Source organism: Pristiophorus japonicus, chromosome 4 (assembly GCF_044704955.1).
Source record: "Pristiophorus japonicus isolate sPriJap1 chromosome 4, sPriJap1.hap1, whole genome shotgun sequence".
In the NCBI taxonomy this organism is placed as follows: Eukaryota; Metazoa; Chordata; class Chondrichthyes; family Pristiophoridae; genus Pristiophorus; species Pristiophorus japonicus.
In genome coordinates, this window is record NC_091980.1 from 85,087,999 (window position 1) to 85,104,379 (window position 16,381).

At 43.7% G+C, this 16,381-nt stretch overlaps 1 protein-coding gene across 1 annotated transcript in view; it reads right to left on the minus strand.

The window, feature by feature from the left end:
- Positions 1 to 4,259: 4,259 nt before the first annotated feature.
- ccnjl (cyclin J-like) overlaps positions 4,260 to 16,381 on the minus strand; it is a 105,947-nt gene continuing 93,825 nt past the window's right edge. The window contains exons 3-5 of the mRNA XM_070878396.1: positions 12,371 to 12,670; positions 10,750 to 10,909; positions 4,260 to 5,465 (exon numbers count right to left, since the gene is read on the minus strand). Coding sequence (XP_070734497.1) covers positions 5,012 to 5,465; positions 10,750 to 10,909; positions 12,371 to 12,670 — 914 coding nt within the window. The 3' untranslated portion in view covers positions 4,260 to 5,011. The remainder of the gene's footprint in view (positions 5,466 to 10,749; positions 10,910 to 12,370; positions 12,671 to 16,381) is intronic.

The window sequence follows — 16,381 nt, forward strand, 5'->3', positions numbered from 1 at the left end:
GGGGGGGAGGGAGAGAGAGATGGGGGGGAGGGAGAGAGAGATGGGGGGGAGGGAGAGAGAGATGGGGGGGAGGGAGAGAGAGATGGGGGGGAGGGAGAGAGAGATGGGGGGGAGGGAGAGAGAGATGGGGGGGAGGGAGAGAGAGATGGGGGGGAGGGAGAGAGAGATGGGGGGGGAGGGAGAGAGAGATGGGGGGGAGGGAGAGAGAGATGGGGGGGAGGGAGAGAGAGATGGGGGGGAGGGAGAGAGAGATGGGGGGGAGGGAGAGAGAGATGGGGGGGAGGGAGAGAGAGATGGGGGGGAGGGAGAGAGAGATGGGGGGGAGGGAGAGAGAGATGGGGGGAGGGAGAGAGAGATGGGGGGGGGAGGGAGAGAGAGATGGGGGGGGGGGAGGGAGAGAGAGATGGGGGGGGAGGGAGAGAGAGATGGGGGGAGGGAGAGAGAGATGGGGGGGAGGGAGAGAGAGATGGGGGGGGGGAAGGAGAGAGAGATGGGGGGGGGAGGGAGAGAGAGATGGGGGGGGGGAGGGAGAGAGAGATGGGGGGGGAGGGAGAGAGAGATGGGGGGGAGGGAGCGAGAGATGGGGGGGGAGGGAGCGAGAGATGGGGGGGAGGGAGCGAGAGATGGGGGGGGGAGGGAGAGAGAGATGGGGGAGAGAGAGAGAGAGATGGGGGGGAGAGAGAGAGAGAGAGAGAGAGAGAGAGAGAGAGAGAGAGAGAGAGAGAGAGAGAGAGAGAGAGAGAGAGAGAGAGAGGGGGGGTGGGGGGTGGCCTTTGATCGGGAGGGAGGCGGCCACTGGCCTGGGGTGGGAGCTGACGGAGGCCGCTCGGCCAGGGCTGGGGACGGGCAGGAGAACTGATAGAAATCACCGGCAAGAGATCACATGGCAGGCAGGCAGAAGTCACAGAACTCACGCATAGGTGCACCACATTCAATTATTTAGTTCAAAAATACTGGCTGTTCCATAAAGTTGTATAGGCTCATCACTTTGTGGTTAAACATTAACTATTCCATAATAATAGTAAGAGAGAACTGACAGAACTCACCGGAAGGCAGGCAGAACTCTCAGGTTACGATGGCAGCCCGATCTTTTTGGCGTAGATCAAGGCTCCACCCCTATCAGGTTAAGCCACACCAAAAAGAGATCCTCAGGGGAAACTTGCAACACATTTTTTTTGGCATACTCGGGCCACAAAGAAATCGGGCGTAACTCTTCAATTACGCCACAAAAATGCTTTGGGGAAAATTGAGCCCATGGATTTGAGTGCAAAAATGAAATGAAAACAGGAATGAATAGACTGGCATTTATTTAAAAAAGTACACAGTATTTCACATCAGTCACATTTGTTTAAACTTCAATTAGCCAGGTCTAAGATTTATTTAAATAATATTACTAGCAAATATTAGTGTATCATTCAGCAGGTATTTGACTCTTGCATTACAGTTCTTGAGAATACATGGATATTTGGCATACTGTGCCATTAAAGAGGTCCCTTTAAAACAGTACATCTCTGGTCAGGAATAAAATGAGCTAACTTTGTATAGCAGATCGGAACTACAATAATATTTTTGGTCACTAGTTATTTCACTTGGTTCTCATGGTTTGACAGTATTGTAGCATTTGCAACTTGCTTCACAATTCCTTCATAAATTCACTAGAATGCATTTTACATTATCCTGTCTTGTCTAATACAATGTGTATTACCCTACTTCTACTCAGTAAAGAAGTTACTGGTTGCAATATCTATTTAATAGGATGTGTACACAACACCACATACATAATACGTCCCCATGTGTGCCCGGTCCTCTCAGTCTGCATTTGAAAGAAGACAGTATCTTATTAAGTCAAGCAGTCTAGTAAATCTTATGCAGAAGATTTCCAACCTCCTACAACACAAGCCACACAATATGGCTTTTATCAGACACCCCCTGTCGTCTAACATTCCACGTACTTAAGAAAACCGATTCATGTCTCAACACAAGATGCAAGTCCAATTAGAAAATGGCTGTAAGCCTTAAAGTAATTCGGCATCCATTTCTTAAATTTGTAAAACTATACCTTAGATGCTACCGTGCACATTAATTTATACTTATGAAGTGTCAAAAATGTTTTAAATGCAGAAGGCACTTTTAAACACTGTTATCTGAAATGTCTCTGGGGTAGTCATTCCTCAATGTACCTGTCTTGTAATGAGATTGTTTAGTTACTTAAAACAATATTTAAAAAATAAAAGACCACAGATCAAGGACTTCGGGCAGATTGAGGTCAGAAATCGATCAGAGGTTAAAAAAAGTTCTGCAGGGGAATTCATGTGTGTGTGTTACATTTAACAAGCTTCTTTTTAAAAAATAAATAATTTATCAAAAGTTGAATTTTTGGACACACTAAAACTATCTCTATATTAAAAAGAGTACAAACTGCTGGTTCGGCACACATTTGATGTCAAGTGCAGGGACAGCGTGCTGAAAGAATTCCAGCTGCCTCCAATTGTATTGTCAGCCAATGAACTGAACAGAAGTCAGAGCTTGCCCTCTCGCTGCTCCACTGCACCAGCTCCATGCAGACAGCAAGTCAATCAACTTCTGTACACACTTGTTTTGATGACAGAGCTAAAATAATTAGAACTAACTATTCTGTGCAACAACCCCACAAGGGTAAATGCCAAGCTCTTTCATCAGAGGCAACAGTATTGTTCATATTCCATGTTGGAGTGACTTCCTGGGAGTAATACTTTCCAGCACTAATTGACATTGAAGTATTAACATAAACTACAGTGGTTCTTAACTAAACTCCAAGCCATTAAACTATTTGTATGTGCCCCCGCTTGCATTCACTTCCACATAGCCCCCAGCAAAGCCTACAGAACATACACGGAAGCAATTGCTGCTGAAATGGACACAGACCACAGTTCATTAGAACATGCCTTGACGTGACAAAGGACAGAAACAATGAATTATTCAGATTTCTAATACTATCATATCATTGCACTAGTCACTCACCCTATGAGCCCAAAATTTCCACTGCATTAAAAAATGAAAAAACTAAAATGGTGAAAGTCTTAAACAAGTCTCCCTTCCTGTAATATATGTAAACCACAGCCTTTCAGCTATAGATTCAGAATTGTAACTAGAGTTCCTTCCATGCAAATTAGGAAAGGAGTGTGTTTTTTCTCCTCATTCCCCTTTACAGGAAATGCCAACCTTCTGATATTTTACCCAAGTGGTCATTCTTCATGTGTGAACCTGGACAGTGGGCAATTCAAACATGGAGATGATCACAGCCAAGCTCAACTCTGTCCATACACACACAATTCCTGCAGTGGACTGCTAGATAATGATCAGGATTCAGAGTCCAGACTAATTTCTCTTCCATAACCTGGAGATCCGAAGGCAATTTGTAAGGGGGGGGGGGCGGCGCCAAGTAACTATTTGCTTCTTCAATTAGGCAGTATTCTCAGTTTAAATAAGAGCACTTCAAAAAAATCAACAAGTCTACTCTACCATTGTCTTACTACTGTTCACAATACCGGAATTATATTTTAAAAATTAATTACACTGAAAATGAAAGATGCTGTATATTTACTGAAACACAAGATTTTTTATGAAGGTTACGACTTGTTAACTTTTGGATCTGAATGGAAAGCTCGGATTTGCATATCATTAACTTTACGGTTGAAATATGGTTGCATGAATTTAATTTGTTAGTTTAAAATAAAGCCTGTGTAAGACAACCAAGCAAAGATCTGAAAAATAGATATTTTAAGAAAATCAGTTAAGAAAGCCTCTTTGGATTCCTCTGCATCAGAATAAAAAGTACAAAATGTAAATTGTGAAGGCCTGCAGTACTCTAGCACTGCCAGTTGTCATCTTCAATACTGTGGATGTGAAACTCAGGCCAGATACAAGGAGAACCCAAGTTATTCTGAGGTAATTGTCTTGCATTTATGCTGGTCGACAAGAACAGCAAGAGGTATTTATTTTAATCGTTGAGGAATTTACCCTTGCATGTGACTCTCGCCTACAGTTTGTCTGATCAAGTCAGCTCCCTGGATGCATTTTCAATACAAACTAGCAGATTTCTCTTGTTCTCTTACTAAGCAGCCAGTGTTGAATTCCAAAAGAAGTTTAAATATCAGTATTATGTTAATAATCTAACCCCTAAATAACTCTGCTTCGAAACTTCCAATTTTCAGTAGGTTGCTGAAGAGCAGTGATATATTGAGCCAGTGAGTGCATCTCTCATACCACCCACCCCCCGCCCCGGCCCCCCATCCCCTCTCCCAAGTGAAAGTATTAATTTTGCAAATGCAACGGGCAATCATTGTCTGGGATGGTTACAATTATTACTGTGATTAGCAGCAGTCTCAATGCAAGAAGTCGATTGCTGCGACATTGCTTTGCCAGTTATGCAATTGAAATGGGATACAGTGCCGTAAACAGTATAAAGTGAAGGTACAGCTAAGACACAAACCATATTGCACTCGGAAATGTCTCACAATACTCCCTGGGTAAAAGTCCAGAACATCGCAGGCAGCCAGTGATAAATTAACACAAGTGGGGCCAACGGCATTGTCTTCAAGTAAAAAAAAGTGTGCCCCCTCAATAACTTTCATGTAAACAATATAAAAATGTCACAGTAACAACAGCCCTTTGTGAGTTAAGGCAGCAGCTTAAAAATTCTCTTCAAAAAAAAGTATATTTTTCTTCTCCAAATCTATCAAAATATTTTTATATGGCTTCCTGACATTCCATTGGACTATTTAGTCTCAAAAATGTTCGTACAGAATACCAACTCTGGAGCATTCGCAGTCTAAAATAATTAGCATATTTCCATCATGGAAATTGTAACAAGAAAAGCTACATGGCAAATGCGCTCTTTTGCATATCCAAAATCAAAAGTTCAATTGGTGTAACAAATTGCATCTCTTCTGAGAAACAGCTTCCAAAGTCGAAAAGTAGATGGTATTTACCAGTTCAGGAGGATGGTGAAAAAACATTATTGCATTTACTGTCATCTGTCAAAGCAGCCAGTTGCGTATGTGTGATGTCCACTTAAAAAATTACTTCCATAAGCCACGGTGATGCAGTGCCTGGGCTCTGTGGTTATGGCAACCTGCATAGCAATGGGTCCCTGAACAGGCAGAGCCCTTACTGTGGGCTGCAGGCTGGCCTGTAAAGCTGGGTATGACTGTAGAGTATAGCTGCTGCCGGTACTTCCTGAGACAATGGCAGCTCGGCGGCCATGCATGTGGCTCCTATGGGCCTGAACTGAAGCCTGAGGTTGCAAAGGCGAATGGAACTGTACCAGCTGTGAGGAGTTCTGGGTGAGGTGTTGATACTGAGCCTGCTGGAACAGGAGCTGCGGTGAGGACTGGTGTTGGTGCTGCTGTTGCACTGTTTGCTGCTGCAGAGCTGGCTGTTGTCCTTTGGTTTTGTTGGCTTCTTTGACATCATTATCATGGGCACTAAACACAAAACACACCTCAGGTCAGACACGTTCCAATATAATGCCCTCTAACTTTTACTGTATGTGCCACTAAGGCAAGCACAATGTCAAGTTTAATTTAAACCCTTGAGTTTAAGAATACGGAGTTTGATTACTTCAAAAGCTTTGCTAATTTACGGTAGTTTTCAATACTCTTTCCTATCAGATTTCTTTCATCTTCCAATTGTCTTTCCTCTTCCAAAGGCTTTAACTTATTATGGTACCTTATCCAAATGACCTTCATACAAGAGGAGACAGCACTTGTAAGCAGGCTTTTCAACCATAGAAAACATTATGAAAAGCAATCTTGTCAAGAAAAATGCAAACACTGATACCTTGACTCAAGTCAGTGAACAGTAACTAGAAACCAGAACCATGGCTAACTTCCCTCTGAAAATGGGAGCAAGTATTGGTGAAAGTCAGGCAATAGGCTGAATTTGAACAGAATTTTCAAATATAGAACTGCATCCCAGGACTCAAAAGCCTTCAAAAGTGGAGGGAGAAAAGAGGCAAAAAATATATAAAAAGCACAGTATCTCACTGAATTCAGGTATTCTCATCAGAACCAAATTGCCAGTTGGGGTTACACCAGTCAGGATTTGCAGCTAAAAATAGTTGCTTTACAAATCTTGGCTCATTTAGAATAATCCCTAAATCAATTCAATCTACACAACATACCAGACATCCAGTATGCGCTGCTAAATAAGGCAAACTGGATAAGTCCAGAACATTTTATGCTGTACAATGGGAGTGATTTAGTCCTCTGGAATCCAGAGACTGGATTGACCTGGAGTGAAGTGTATATAGCAACGTATATACTTATTTTTTTCCACTCTCTTATAGTACCCTGTAGCTCCTTATTAGACCAACAGGATCTTTGTTAATGACATTTGCTTATAATTAGAGTAGAGGCATTATGGGCTCTAATTTGTTTTCTTGGAGTTAATTTTTAATTTTCATGGAGAAGGGATCTAACTAAGAAACATGCACACATGGGATGGGGAAAGAGGGGAAAAAAACCTCTTTGGACAGAGTCCACAGTAATTGAAACATTCAAAATAGATCTCAGTTGGGGTAGTACAACTGGTTTCAAAGTCCTGGGGCCTGGGGGGGGGGGGGGGAGGGGCGGGGGGCAGCTGCATTAGGAGGGAGAAGCTAGGGCTCCATTATTTCAGTGATCTTTTCTGGAAAATATGCATTGTAGACATCAAGTGAGGATGTAATCAAGCTCGGCTAAGACACCCTCGAGGCAGCCAACATTTAGGCTCACATGAAGAATGACCATTTAGGCACACCACTGAAGGACATGGGGCATCTGTGGGACAATATCCCAGTATGAGTCAGTACTTTCAAAAAAGGAGAGAAATACTGGAAGGAGATGGGAAAGATGAATTTGCTTTTTCTCTTTTTAAAAAAAAAACTTTCATAGTTAGCAGGAGCAAAACCAATTCCTTGAAATTACTCAGTTTGTTGGTAGAAAGTTGGAAATTACTCACTCTGGCACCTTGCTTTGTATAAACAGGATTTACCGGTTCAAGATGCAAGGTAGTATTGGACTAGCTCAGCTATTTTGATTCAACCAGACGTTAAACTGGGATTTAGCAAATTTAGTTTACATCACTGAGATAAGGAGCAAAATATCACTATTAAATTTTAGCCCATGCCATTCTAAGCATTACCTCATGTTTATTGGTCACATATCCATCAAATGCAAAAAAGCACCTCACAATATTGAGAACACAATCCCAGTTCAATGCGCGTGTGATTCTATAATCATTTTATAAGCCACAAGGAGAAAATGCAATCTGAGTAATAATGGAAGATGAAAGATCAAAGAAGCAATGACAATTAAATAATGGGAAGAAATTCAGCTGCAGTTTTCAGTTCTCTTTGATCAGAGTTCTATTAAAGGGCCCCGATTTCAAGATGTTCAATAGAAGTTCAAAACATGTGTAACATTTCATCATACAATTATTTATAAACCTAAAATTACACTAATGAGGGATTCCAATATTCTATACAAGCAGCACAGAACAGAGTGAGCTCAGGCTAGACCAGCTGTCTTCCTCAGCATGGCATTTCTATGGCAGTAGCAGCTCAGAGACCAGATTCCATGAAGCATTCAATTACTTCCATCTGCACTTAACTGTACAATTCTCAGTCCTATTCCGAACCAGACAACATTATTCAAAAAAAAAGAGAGCTGGGTGAATGCCAACAGCTGCTTTATTTAGGAGTAAGCTCCACGTAGAAGAATGTTTGGGAACAGTAAAAAAAAAAAGTAGGCTCAACAAGCCAGTCTCCATTTCAGACATCAACCAAGTTCTACCCACCAAATTCTGAGGGAGGGGATGGAAAGGGAAGAAGGGGAAAGAGAGCTAGCAAGAGAGAGAGAGAGAGAGAGAGAGAGAGAGAGAGAGAGAGAGAGAGGGAGAAGAGAGAGGGGGGGGGGAGAAGAGAGAGGGGGGGGAGAAGAGAGAGGGGGGGGGAGAAGAGAGAGGGGGGGGAGAAGAGAGAGGGGGGGGAGAAGAGAGAGGGGGGGGAGAAGAGAGAGGGGGGGGAGAAGAGAGAGGGGGGGGAGAAGAGAGAGGGGGGGGGAGAAGAGAGAGGGGGGGGAGAAGAGAGAGGGGGGGGGAGAAGAGAGGGGGGGGGGGGAGAAGAGAGAGGGGGGGGGGGAGAAGAGAGAGGGGGGGGGGGAGAAGAGAGAGGGGGGGGGGGAGAAGAGAGAGGGGGGGGAGAAGAGAGAGGGGGGGAGAAGAGAGAGGGGGGGGGAGAAGAGAGAGGGGGGGGAGAAGAGAGAGGGGGGGGAGAAGAGAGAGGGGGGGGAGAAGAGAGAGGGGGGGGAGAAGAGAGAGGGGGGGGAGAAGAAGAGAGAGGGGGGGGGGAGAAGAGAGAGGGGGGGGGAGAAGAGAGAGGGGGGGGAGAAGAGAGAGGGGGGGGAGAAGAGAGAGGGGGGGGGGAGAAGAGAGAGGGGGGGGGAGAAGAGAGAGGGGGGGGAGAAGAGAGAGGGGGGGGGGGAGAAGAGAGAGGGGGGGGGAGAAGAGAGAGGGGGGGGGAGAAGAGAGAGGGGGGGGAGAAGAGAGAGGGGGGGGAGAAGAGAGAGGGGGGGGAGAAGAGAGAGGGGGGGAGAAGAGAGAGGGGGGGGAGAAGAGAGAGGGGGGGGAGAAGAGAGAGGGGGGGGAGAAGAGAGAGGGGGGGGAGAAGAGAGAGGGGGGGGAGAAGAGAGAGGGGGGGAGAAGAGAGAGGGGGGGAGAAGAGAGAGGGGGGGGAGAAGAGGGGGGGGGAGAAGAGGAGGGGGGGAGAAGAGAGAGAGGGGGGAGAAGAGAGAGGGGGGGAGAAGAGAGAGGGGGGGAGAAGAGAGAGGGGGGGAGAAGAGAGAGGGGGGGAGAAGAGAGAGGGGGGGAGAAGAGAGAGGGGGGGAGAAGAGAGAGGGGGGGAGAGAGAGAGGGGGGGGGAGAAGAGAGAGGGGGGGAGAAGAGAGAGGGGGGGCAGAAGAGAGAGGGGGGGCAGAAGAGAGAGGGGGGGCAGAAGAGAGAGGGGGGGCAGAAGAGAGAGGGGGGGCAGAAGAGAGAGGGGGGGCAGAAGAGAGAGGGGGGGCAGAAGAGAGAGGGGGGGGGAGAAGAGAGAGGGGGGGAGAGAAGAGAGGGGGGGAGAAGAGAGAGGGGGGGGAGAAGAGAGAGGGGGGGGAGAAGAGAGAGGGGGGGGAGAAGAGAGGGGGGGGGGAGAAGAGAGGGGGGGGGAGAAGAGAGGGGGGGGGAGAAGAGAGGGGGGGGGGAGAAGAGAGGGGGGGGGGAGAAGAGAGGGGGGGGGGAGAAGAGAGGGGGGGGGGAGAAGAGAGGGGGGGGGGGAGAAGAGAGGGGGGGGGGGAGAAGAGAGGGGGGGGGGAGAAGAGAGGGGGGGGGGGAGAAGAGAGGGGGGGAGAAGAGAGGGGGGGAGAGAGAGAGAGAGGGGGGAGGGAAGGGAGAGAGAGGGAGGGAAAGGAGAGAGAGGGAAACAAGTGAGAGAGCAAGAGCAAGAAAAAGAGAGGAGGGAGGGGGAAGAGAAGTCTTACTTTAGCCTTACTAATTTTACTCTGGGCAGTTTTGTGCTGTAGGTTTAAATCCATTTGGAACCAAGTTTAGGTGACCCAAACGCAGTTACATACGACTCTTACGGCTAGGAGAGTGTAAAATGTTCAATTTATCAGTACAATCTGGGAGGTGACGAGGACGTCACTGTCCCAACCAAATATCATAGCCTCTGTCATTATTCAACATCTTGGTATATTTATGTAGTGATATTACTTTAATAGTGTGGAAAGCTCCTTCAAATTGATCAAAATGCTAGAATATTTCTAAATGTTCTTCTCGAGCATAAATAAAACCCCATTAGCAGTAACTGCTTGGATCAGTGCAGACAGCAAATATCACCAACTTAATTAAAATCTATATGAACAAATAGCCTCCCAAAAAAGAAATTAGCACCTTAGCTGGACCACTATCTACTGAGAAGCTGGATTGAGGGTGATTATTAATGGCATTCTTCCAATTTATTTGGGGGGAGGCGGTAGGGAGAAGTTAGGGGAAGTTAGTCTTCCTTATAGTGGATCAACAGGTGATCGTGCAAGTAAAGTCCATGATAGGATAATTGCACATGGATTCTGGGTGCAATGGCCTTGATGGGTAAAACCACTTTTTTTTTCTTGCTCCAAACTTCACATTCTTAAAGAATGATTTTTAACCATGAGAATAAAATACCATTGGTGAAGCTCGTTGTTTAACAAGATCATATAGCCATTATTCTGTTTATCCTTATACGTATTCTGTTTATCCTTATACGTTACAAAACAGAGTTGATTTTGCTTTGCACAGAAATGCCTGTAACCAAGGCCTCCTTTTTTTATTCTAGCATTTTCTACGAAATTGGGGCTTTTCTGTACTTAGCTACAGGGACAACAAGTACCTGGAGAAAATGATGAGCAGCCCCCAAAAAAGTATGTATATTAAATCCAGAATATTTAAATATACAATATTAGATTCAGCAACACTCCCAGAAATGTCACTTAAAAAAAAAACACAAGCTTAGATTCGATTTTGTACTTTAATCTACTATAGATGTCCTTTAAGTAATATTGAAAAAGGATCAAGAACGGTTTTACAGCATTACTTGATTTCAATTCGGAGAGGATAAATGAATTGCACACACGGAAAACCACGGCCCTTGAATTAAACAACCATCCCTTTTTATTGTTGCACAAACAAGTAAAAAATGTGGGTGCATCTTACATCAGCATGAGCTCAACACATGGAGTCAGGTGCTCCCACGTATATCCAGTCAGCAGGTGAAGGTGAGTGGTCAGGGATGGACTGATGTGTAAACAAATGCGGGACGCTGTTATACAGGCGGCTGCTACCAGTGATGGACGAAAAGTCAGAAAGCTGTGATCTACAAGAACAGCAGCACATTAGATCAATCATTCTCAAGAATTTTGTATCACAACGATTCCATATTTTAATTGCAGTTCATTTTCTGAACACAATATGCTGTATGCAAATTTTGATGTTAAAGCAGCTTAAATATTCCATTCCATTATTTCTAATGCTCTCCTGGCCAATTGCCCATCTTCCAACCTTCATGAGGTTCAGATCATCCAAAACTCTGCTGCCCCTCACCTAATCCGTACCGTCACACGATTCCCTGCTGATCTACATTGGTTCCCATTCCTCCAACACTTGCAATTTAAAATTCTTATTTTTGTGTTTAAATTCCTTCATGGCCTCACCACCTCCTCATTTCACCTCATCCAGCCTTACCGCCCCATCAAACTCTTCAATTCATACAGCTAAATAAAAAAGATTCATTGTATTTTCCCTACCTGTGCCAGCAATTCCCATTTCCATCATTCAATAGAAGGAAAGGCAGAAAGAACAAACATACTTGCACTTGTATAACACTCATCGCATCCTAGCTACATCCCAAGGTGTATGCAACCAATTAATTATTTTGAAAGTATAGTATCTTTTATTGTATCCCAAAATAGCAAATGAATGAACGATTCACCAGATAATTTTGGTGGCGTTGATATAGAAAGGAATATTTGTTAGACTTCCTACTCTTTAAATAGCGCCATGGAATATTTTACTCCTTGTACCAATCAGATTTGGGCATAAGTTTCATGTCTCATGTCTCATGTGAAAGACAGCACTTACAACAATGCAGCACCCTTTCAATATTGCAGAGTAAGCAGACAGCCTTTCTCCTGCATTACTCTCACTTGAGAGAAAGCAGCAGCACCTATTAACTGGAGGCTCATTTATTTTAAAATCTGAAGCACAAATTACCATATGGCCTAGAGGGCTCCTACTCACCCCAGGATTGATCCCTGATCTTGTGTTGAATTAGTTGATCTCCACTAAGATGGCAGTTGTGATGCTACAATTGGTCCCAATATCCCTATTACCAGTTGCTATTCTTCTGGAGTGTGCACAAGTGGTGACATTAGCAGAGAATAGGATGGGCTCAGCTCCGATGCTCAACCTCCTCCTCTCCACCCTCCATAGATGGAAAGCCTGAAGAACACACTGTTTGGATCACACATGATGAATGACCACTTGGGTGAGGTATCAGAGGTCACCCAATGCCTGTGGAATCACATTCCAATATAAGTCAATGCCTTAGGCAAGATGGGGAACAAATTGGTAAGAAAACAAAAACTTGTGTCACTGGATGGCACAAAGAAGTAATGCAATTTCCTGTTTTGGGTTGTGCTTCAAATTTTGGCGGAAGCGGGTAGAAGGCAAGAAGAAACACATTCAGGCATGGAGGTGGTTACTAAATAACACTCCAGCACAAACACAACTGAACCTAGAGATTGCTCATTCACAGTTTCTTCTTTGGTGAAATTACCTTGAAGAGAAACTTCTAAAAAATAATGGGCATATTTTTCCATGAAGGCTTTGGTTTTGGCAACAGAGGTGAGTGGCCAGCCATTGTGGAGGTCACTCTCGTGGACTGAGCCGGAGAGGTAGTAGTCGATGAAGTGTGCCGCCGTGGGCATGCAGAGGTTCCAGTTGAAAGTCTCCAGCAGTAGCAGCTCCATCTGTAGCAGGTCTCGTTTGTTCAGCACCAGGTGCAGGCTGCTCATGAAGCCCAAGCTGTTGAGCTGTTCCAACTTTGGTACCCGATCTTCTTTCTCTTCAAATTTGCCTAAAGACAGAAGCAGCAATAACACGGTGAGCCTTCCTCTTTCCAACACTCCTTACCACACAAGACCCGCGTAGAAAGGAAATTTAGAGCCAGCAATCATCTTTATGGCCACAATGAATTTATTAGTGTCTGCTAATTTCAGGAGATTCCTGGAGTATCATGTCTCAGCTAAAAAAAAATCATTTTCATCCACAAGAACACAAGAATTGGGAGTAGGCCATACAGGCCCTTGAGCTTGCTGCGCCATTCAATAAGATCATGGTTGATCTTCGACCTCAGCTCCCCTTTCCTGCACAAGTCCAAAAATGTATCTATCTCAGCCTTGAATATACTGAACGACTGAGCATCCACAGTCCTTTTGGGGCAGAGTATTCCAAAGATTCACAACCCTTTGAGTGAAGAAATCCCTCCTCATCTCGGTCTTAAAAGACCAAACCCTTATCCCGAGACTATTCCAAATACAGTACCCATTGATTATTAATAAAACTGGGATTTCAAAGTAAAATAATGAACTTGTTTTATTTTTAAATGCACAAGTTCAGAAAAATATGTACTTAAAGCAGTACGATGACATGGCATATTGGGAATGCCAACAAAGAGCAATGGGGTGCAGTTTCATGCCCATGATTACCCCACTTGCTTTCACAATCTCAGCCATGTTGCATTTGGGAAGAACTAAGCAGGAGTGTGGAAATGCATAATCAAAAGCTGGATTCATAATGTTTGCTGTGAATTGAATGCACATGGAGTTCCTGATCTTTTGTCAGATGCCAAGTGTTCAGCACAGGTTAAGCACTGCCCAGAAGGAGGAACGCACCAATCCCTGCTATTCTTGTACAGGTTCTAGTGGGATTTACAGAAGGTTTGGAGCAGGGCTATGCATGGATAGCTAACATTAAATAGTGATGGTGGAATCAGGGAAAATAAATGTACCGCATTGTAGCCACATCATGTGCAACACTGGCTAAGGTCTTAATTTTTTTTAAACTAAGGCTGAGTAGCAAAATTGGAATTATTATAGTTAGAAAATATAATTCAATTTAAAAGCACAAGTAACTGGGACCGAAAGATAGTGTAGTGTTTCCTACAAAAATCATCAAGTGATACATTTTGGTAGAAAGAGAGGAAATATAAACTAAAGGGGGTGCATGGAGAGACTACTTAGGGTATATGTGCACAAATCGTTGAAGGTGGCAGGGCAGGTTGAGAAAGCAGTTAAAAAAGCTTACAGGATCCTGGGCTTCATGAATAGAGGTATAGAGTACTTGTATAAAACACTAGTTCGGCCTCAACTGGAGTATTATGTTTTATTCTGGGCACCGCATTTTCGGAAGGATGTGAAGGCCTTAGAGGGTGCAGAAAAGATTTACGAGAATGATTCCAGGGATGAGGGACTTTAATTAAATGGATAGACTGGAGAAGCTTGGGGTTGTTCTCCTTCGAGCAGAAAAGATTGAGGGGATTTGATAGAGGTGTTCAAAATCATGAGGGGTCTAGACAGAGTAGAGAGAGAGAAACTGTTCCCATTAGCAGAGGGGTCTAGAATCAGGTCACAGATTTAACGTGATTGGCAAAAGAACCAAAGGCGACATAAGAAAAACTTTAGGCAGCAAGTGATTAGGATCTGGAATGCCCTGCCTAAAAAGGTGGTGGAGACAGACTTTCAAAAGGGAGTTGGCCAAGTACCTGAAATAAAAAACTGCAGGGCCAAGGGAAAGGGCAGGGGAGTGGGTCTTGCAGAGTCGGCATGGGCTCGACGGGCTGAATGGCCTCCTTCTGTGCTGTAACCTATGATTCTACGACAGACTAGTGCTTGGTAACAGAGTAAAAATACGGAGGAAATGGTTTCAGAGAAAAGTAAGCGATGCTAGTTTTGACCACTGAACTCTACAGTCACAGACTTCATTTTACCGTACATTAACACAAGAGGAGTAGGGCCAAGTAGTCGTAGAATATGAGAGATCACATGAATGGCAAGGAGAGTACAAGAGAACACATCCCCAAAAAAGTTTAGATTAAAAAAAAATGATTTGCAGAACTGCCTTGTTTGTCAATTTGTCCCTCCACGTTTTCTGTTCTCAAGTGCTCGCCATCTTAAATGGTTTCATGATTCACGCACATTCACAGTTGTTGCTATGCAACAGGTGTTCCCTTACTATGGTTTAGTCACTATATATAAAATTGGACTGTGTGCATTAATGCAGATTATAGTTTCTTTATAATTTCTATTAAAATTGAACTTTCATACTCTATCACAAAAGCAGAACAGCTGCAGTAATTGTATTACACATCAATAGCCTCAGCTCTACAGCTCTGCATTTCTCCCTCCATCACTGCATCTGACAAGATTCATTTTGAATGCCATGCATTCTTGATTGTATAACGTAGTGAAATGCTGAGTAATAGAAGTATCCCTTCTAACTCATGAATCAAGGCTAACTGGCAGTGAAGCAGATGGCATTTCTGAACATTTTCAGCAGCTTCAATACAAAAACCTCCTCTATATTGATGCATTTTAAACAGTTCGTCCTTGGAAAAAATTCCTGCACATATATCTTTTTTCTCTCTAGCCAAAGGCTCAAAGGAAAGACGCTATGATGAGAGTACATTATTTAAATACCAAAAAAACACAAATTATTTTTGTCTCACAGACTAAAATCGAAATAAGATTAATAAACCCAGTGTCCCAAGAATCAATCTTGTGGAGGCACTTAAAACCGAAACATCTTCCTGGGGTATAGTTCACACAACTCACTTTAGGCATTTAAGCCAGCTCCATGTAATCTACACAGGGCGACTCAGATGTTAGTAAGGAGCATTATCTTCAGGGGCTCACCCAATAACTCAGCTGGTTCCTAGGTTTGATTCTCTACTCTGTGCCGAATCTGCTGATCTCAGCCAAACAGCAATAAGGGCACTACAATTGGCCAAAGTGGAAGCAGGGAGAAAAAAAAAGGCAAAACAATGGTTCAGAGTTTTCTCGATCACTACCAGCAATGCTGCCAGAAGTACGCATGTCAGGACAAGATTACTCTAGTGCCTGATGCCCCCACAGTTGAATAGTCAGCACCAGTCACAGTCTTGGCTCACATTAATGAAACAGACAGCAAAAACTAAATAGCAGTAGCCTTGAGCCATTATAAGCAGAATTAAAGACAGTGAACATGTATAGCGTGGCAAAAATCAGAGAAGTTGTCAAAGAAAACTACAGTTTCAATAAATAAAACAATTAGAAAAGTATTGCCCCTACAAGCAGGAATGGCAGTGAAAATAATTCCCATAAGTAACGGATAGTTATTTATTTCCTTATTACAATAGCAATATTTCATGTGTTGGACAATCCTTCCCCACACACAACTCACTTATAATGCATTGTGCTGTGCTATGCAACACCAGCAGTAATGCAATTAGTGGGATTCTCCATGACACTGCAACAAAAAGGGTACGGTCAAGGCATTTTACTTGAAGCAAATCAACAGAAGGCACTCGGCATCCATTATGACTGCCACATTACTAAGCACAATACTCAAGCTGGAAAGATATATATCTTATATATTTATAATGGAATATATACTTTACACAAATTCTAAGTGACATTGCTAATTCGACCAGAAAGTTTGAGCTGCATGTTAAATTTAAAGATTTATATTATGTCCTTTTACCATAAAGTAAGCTCAGAGTTTTTTTCAGACCTGTAGGTCCTTGAAGTAT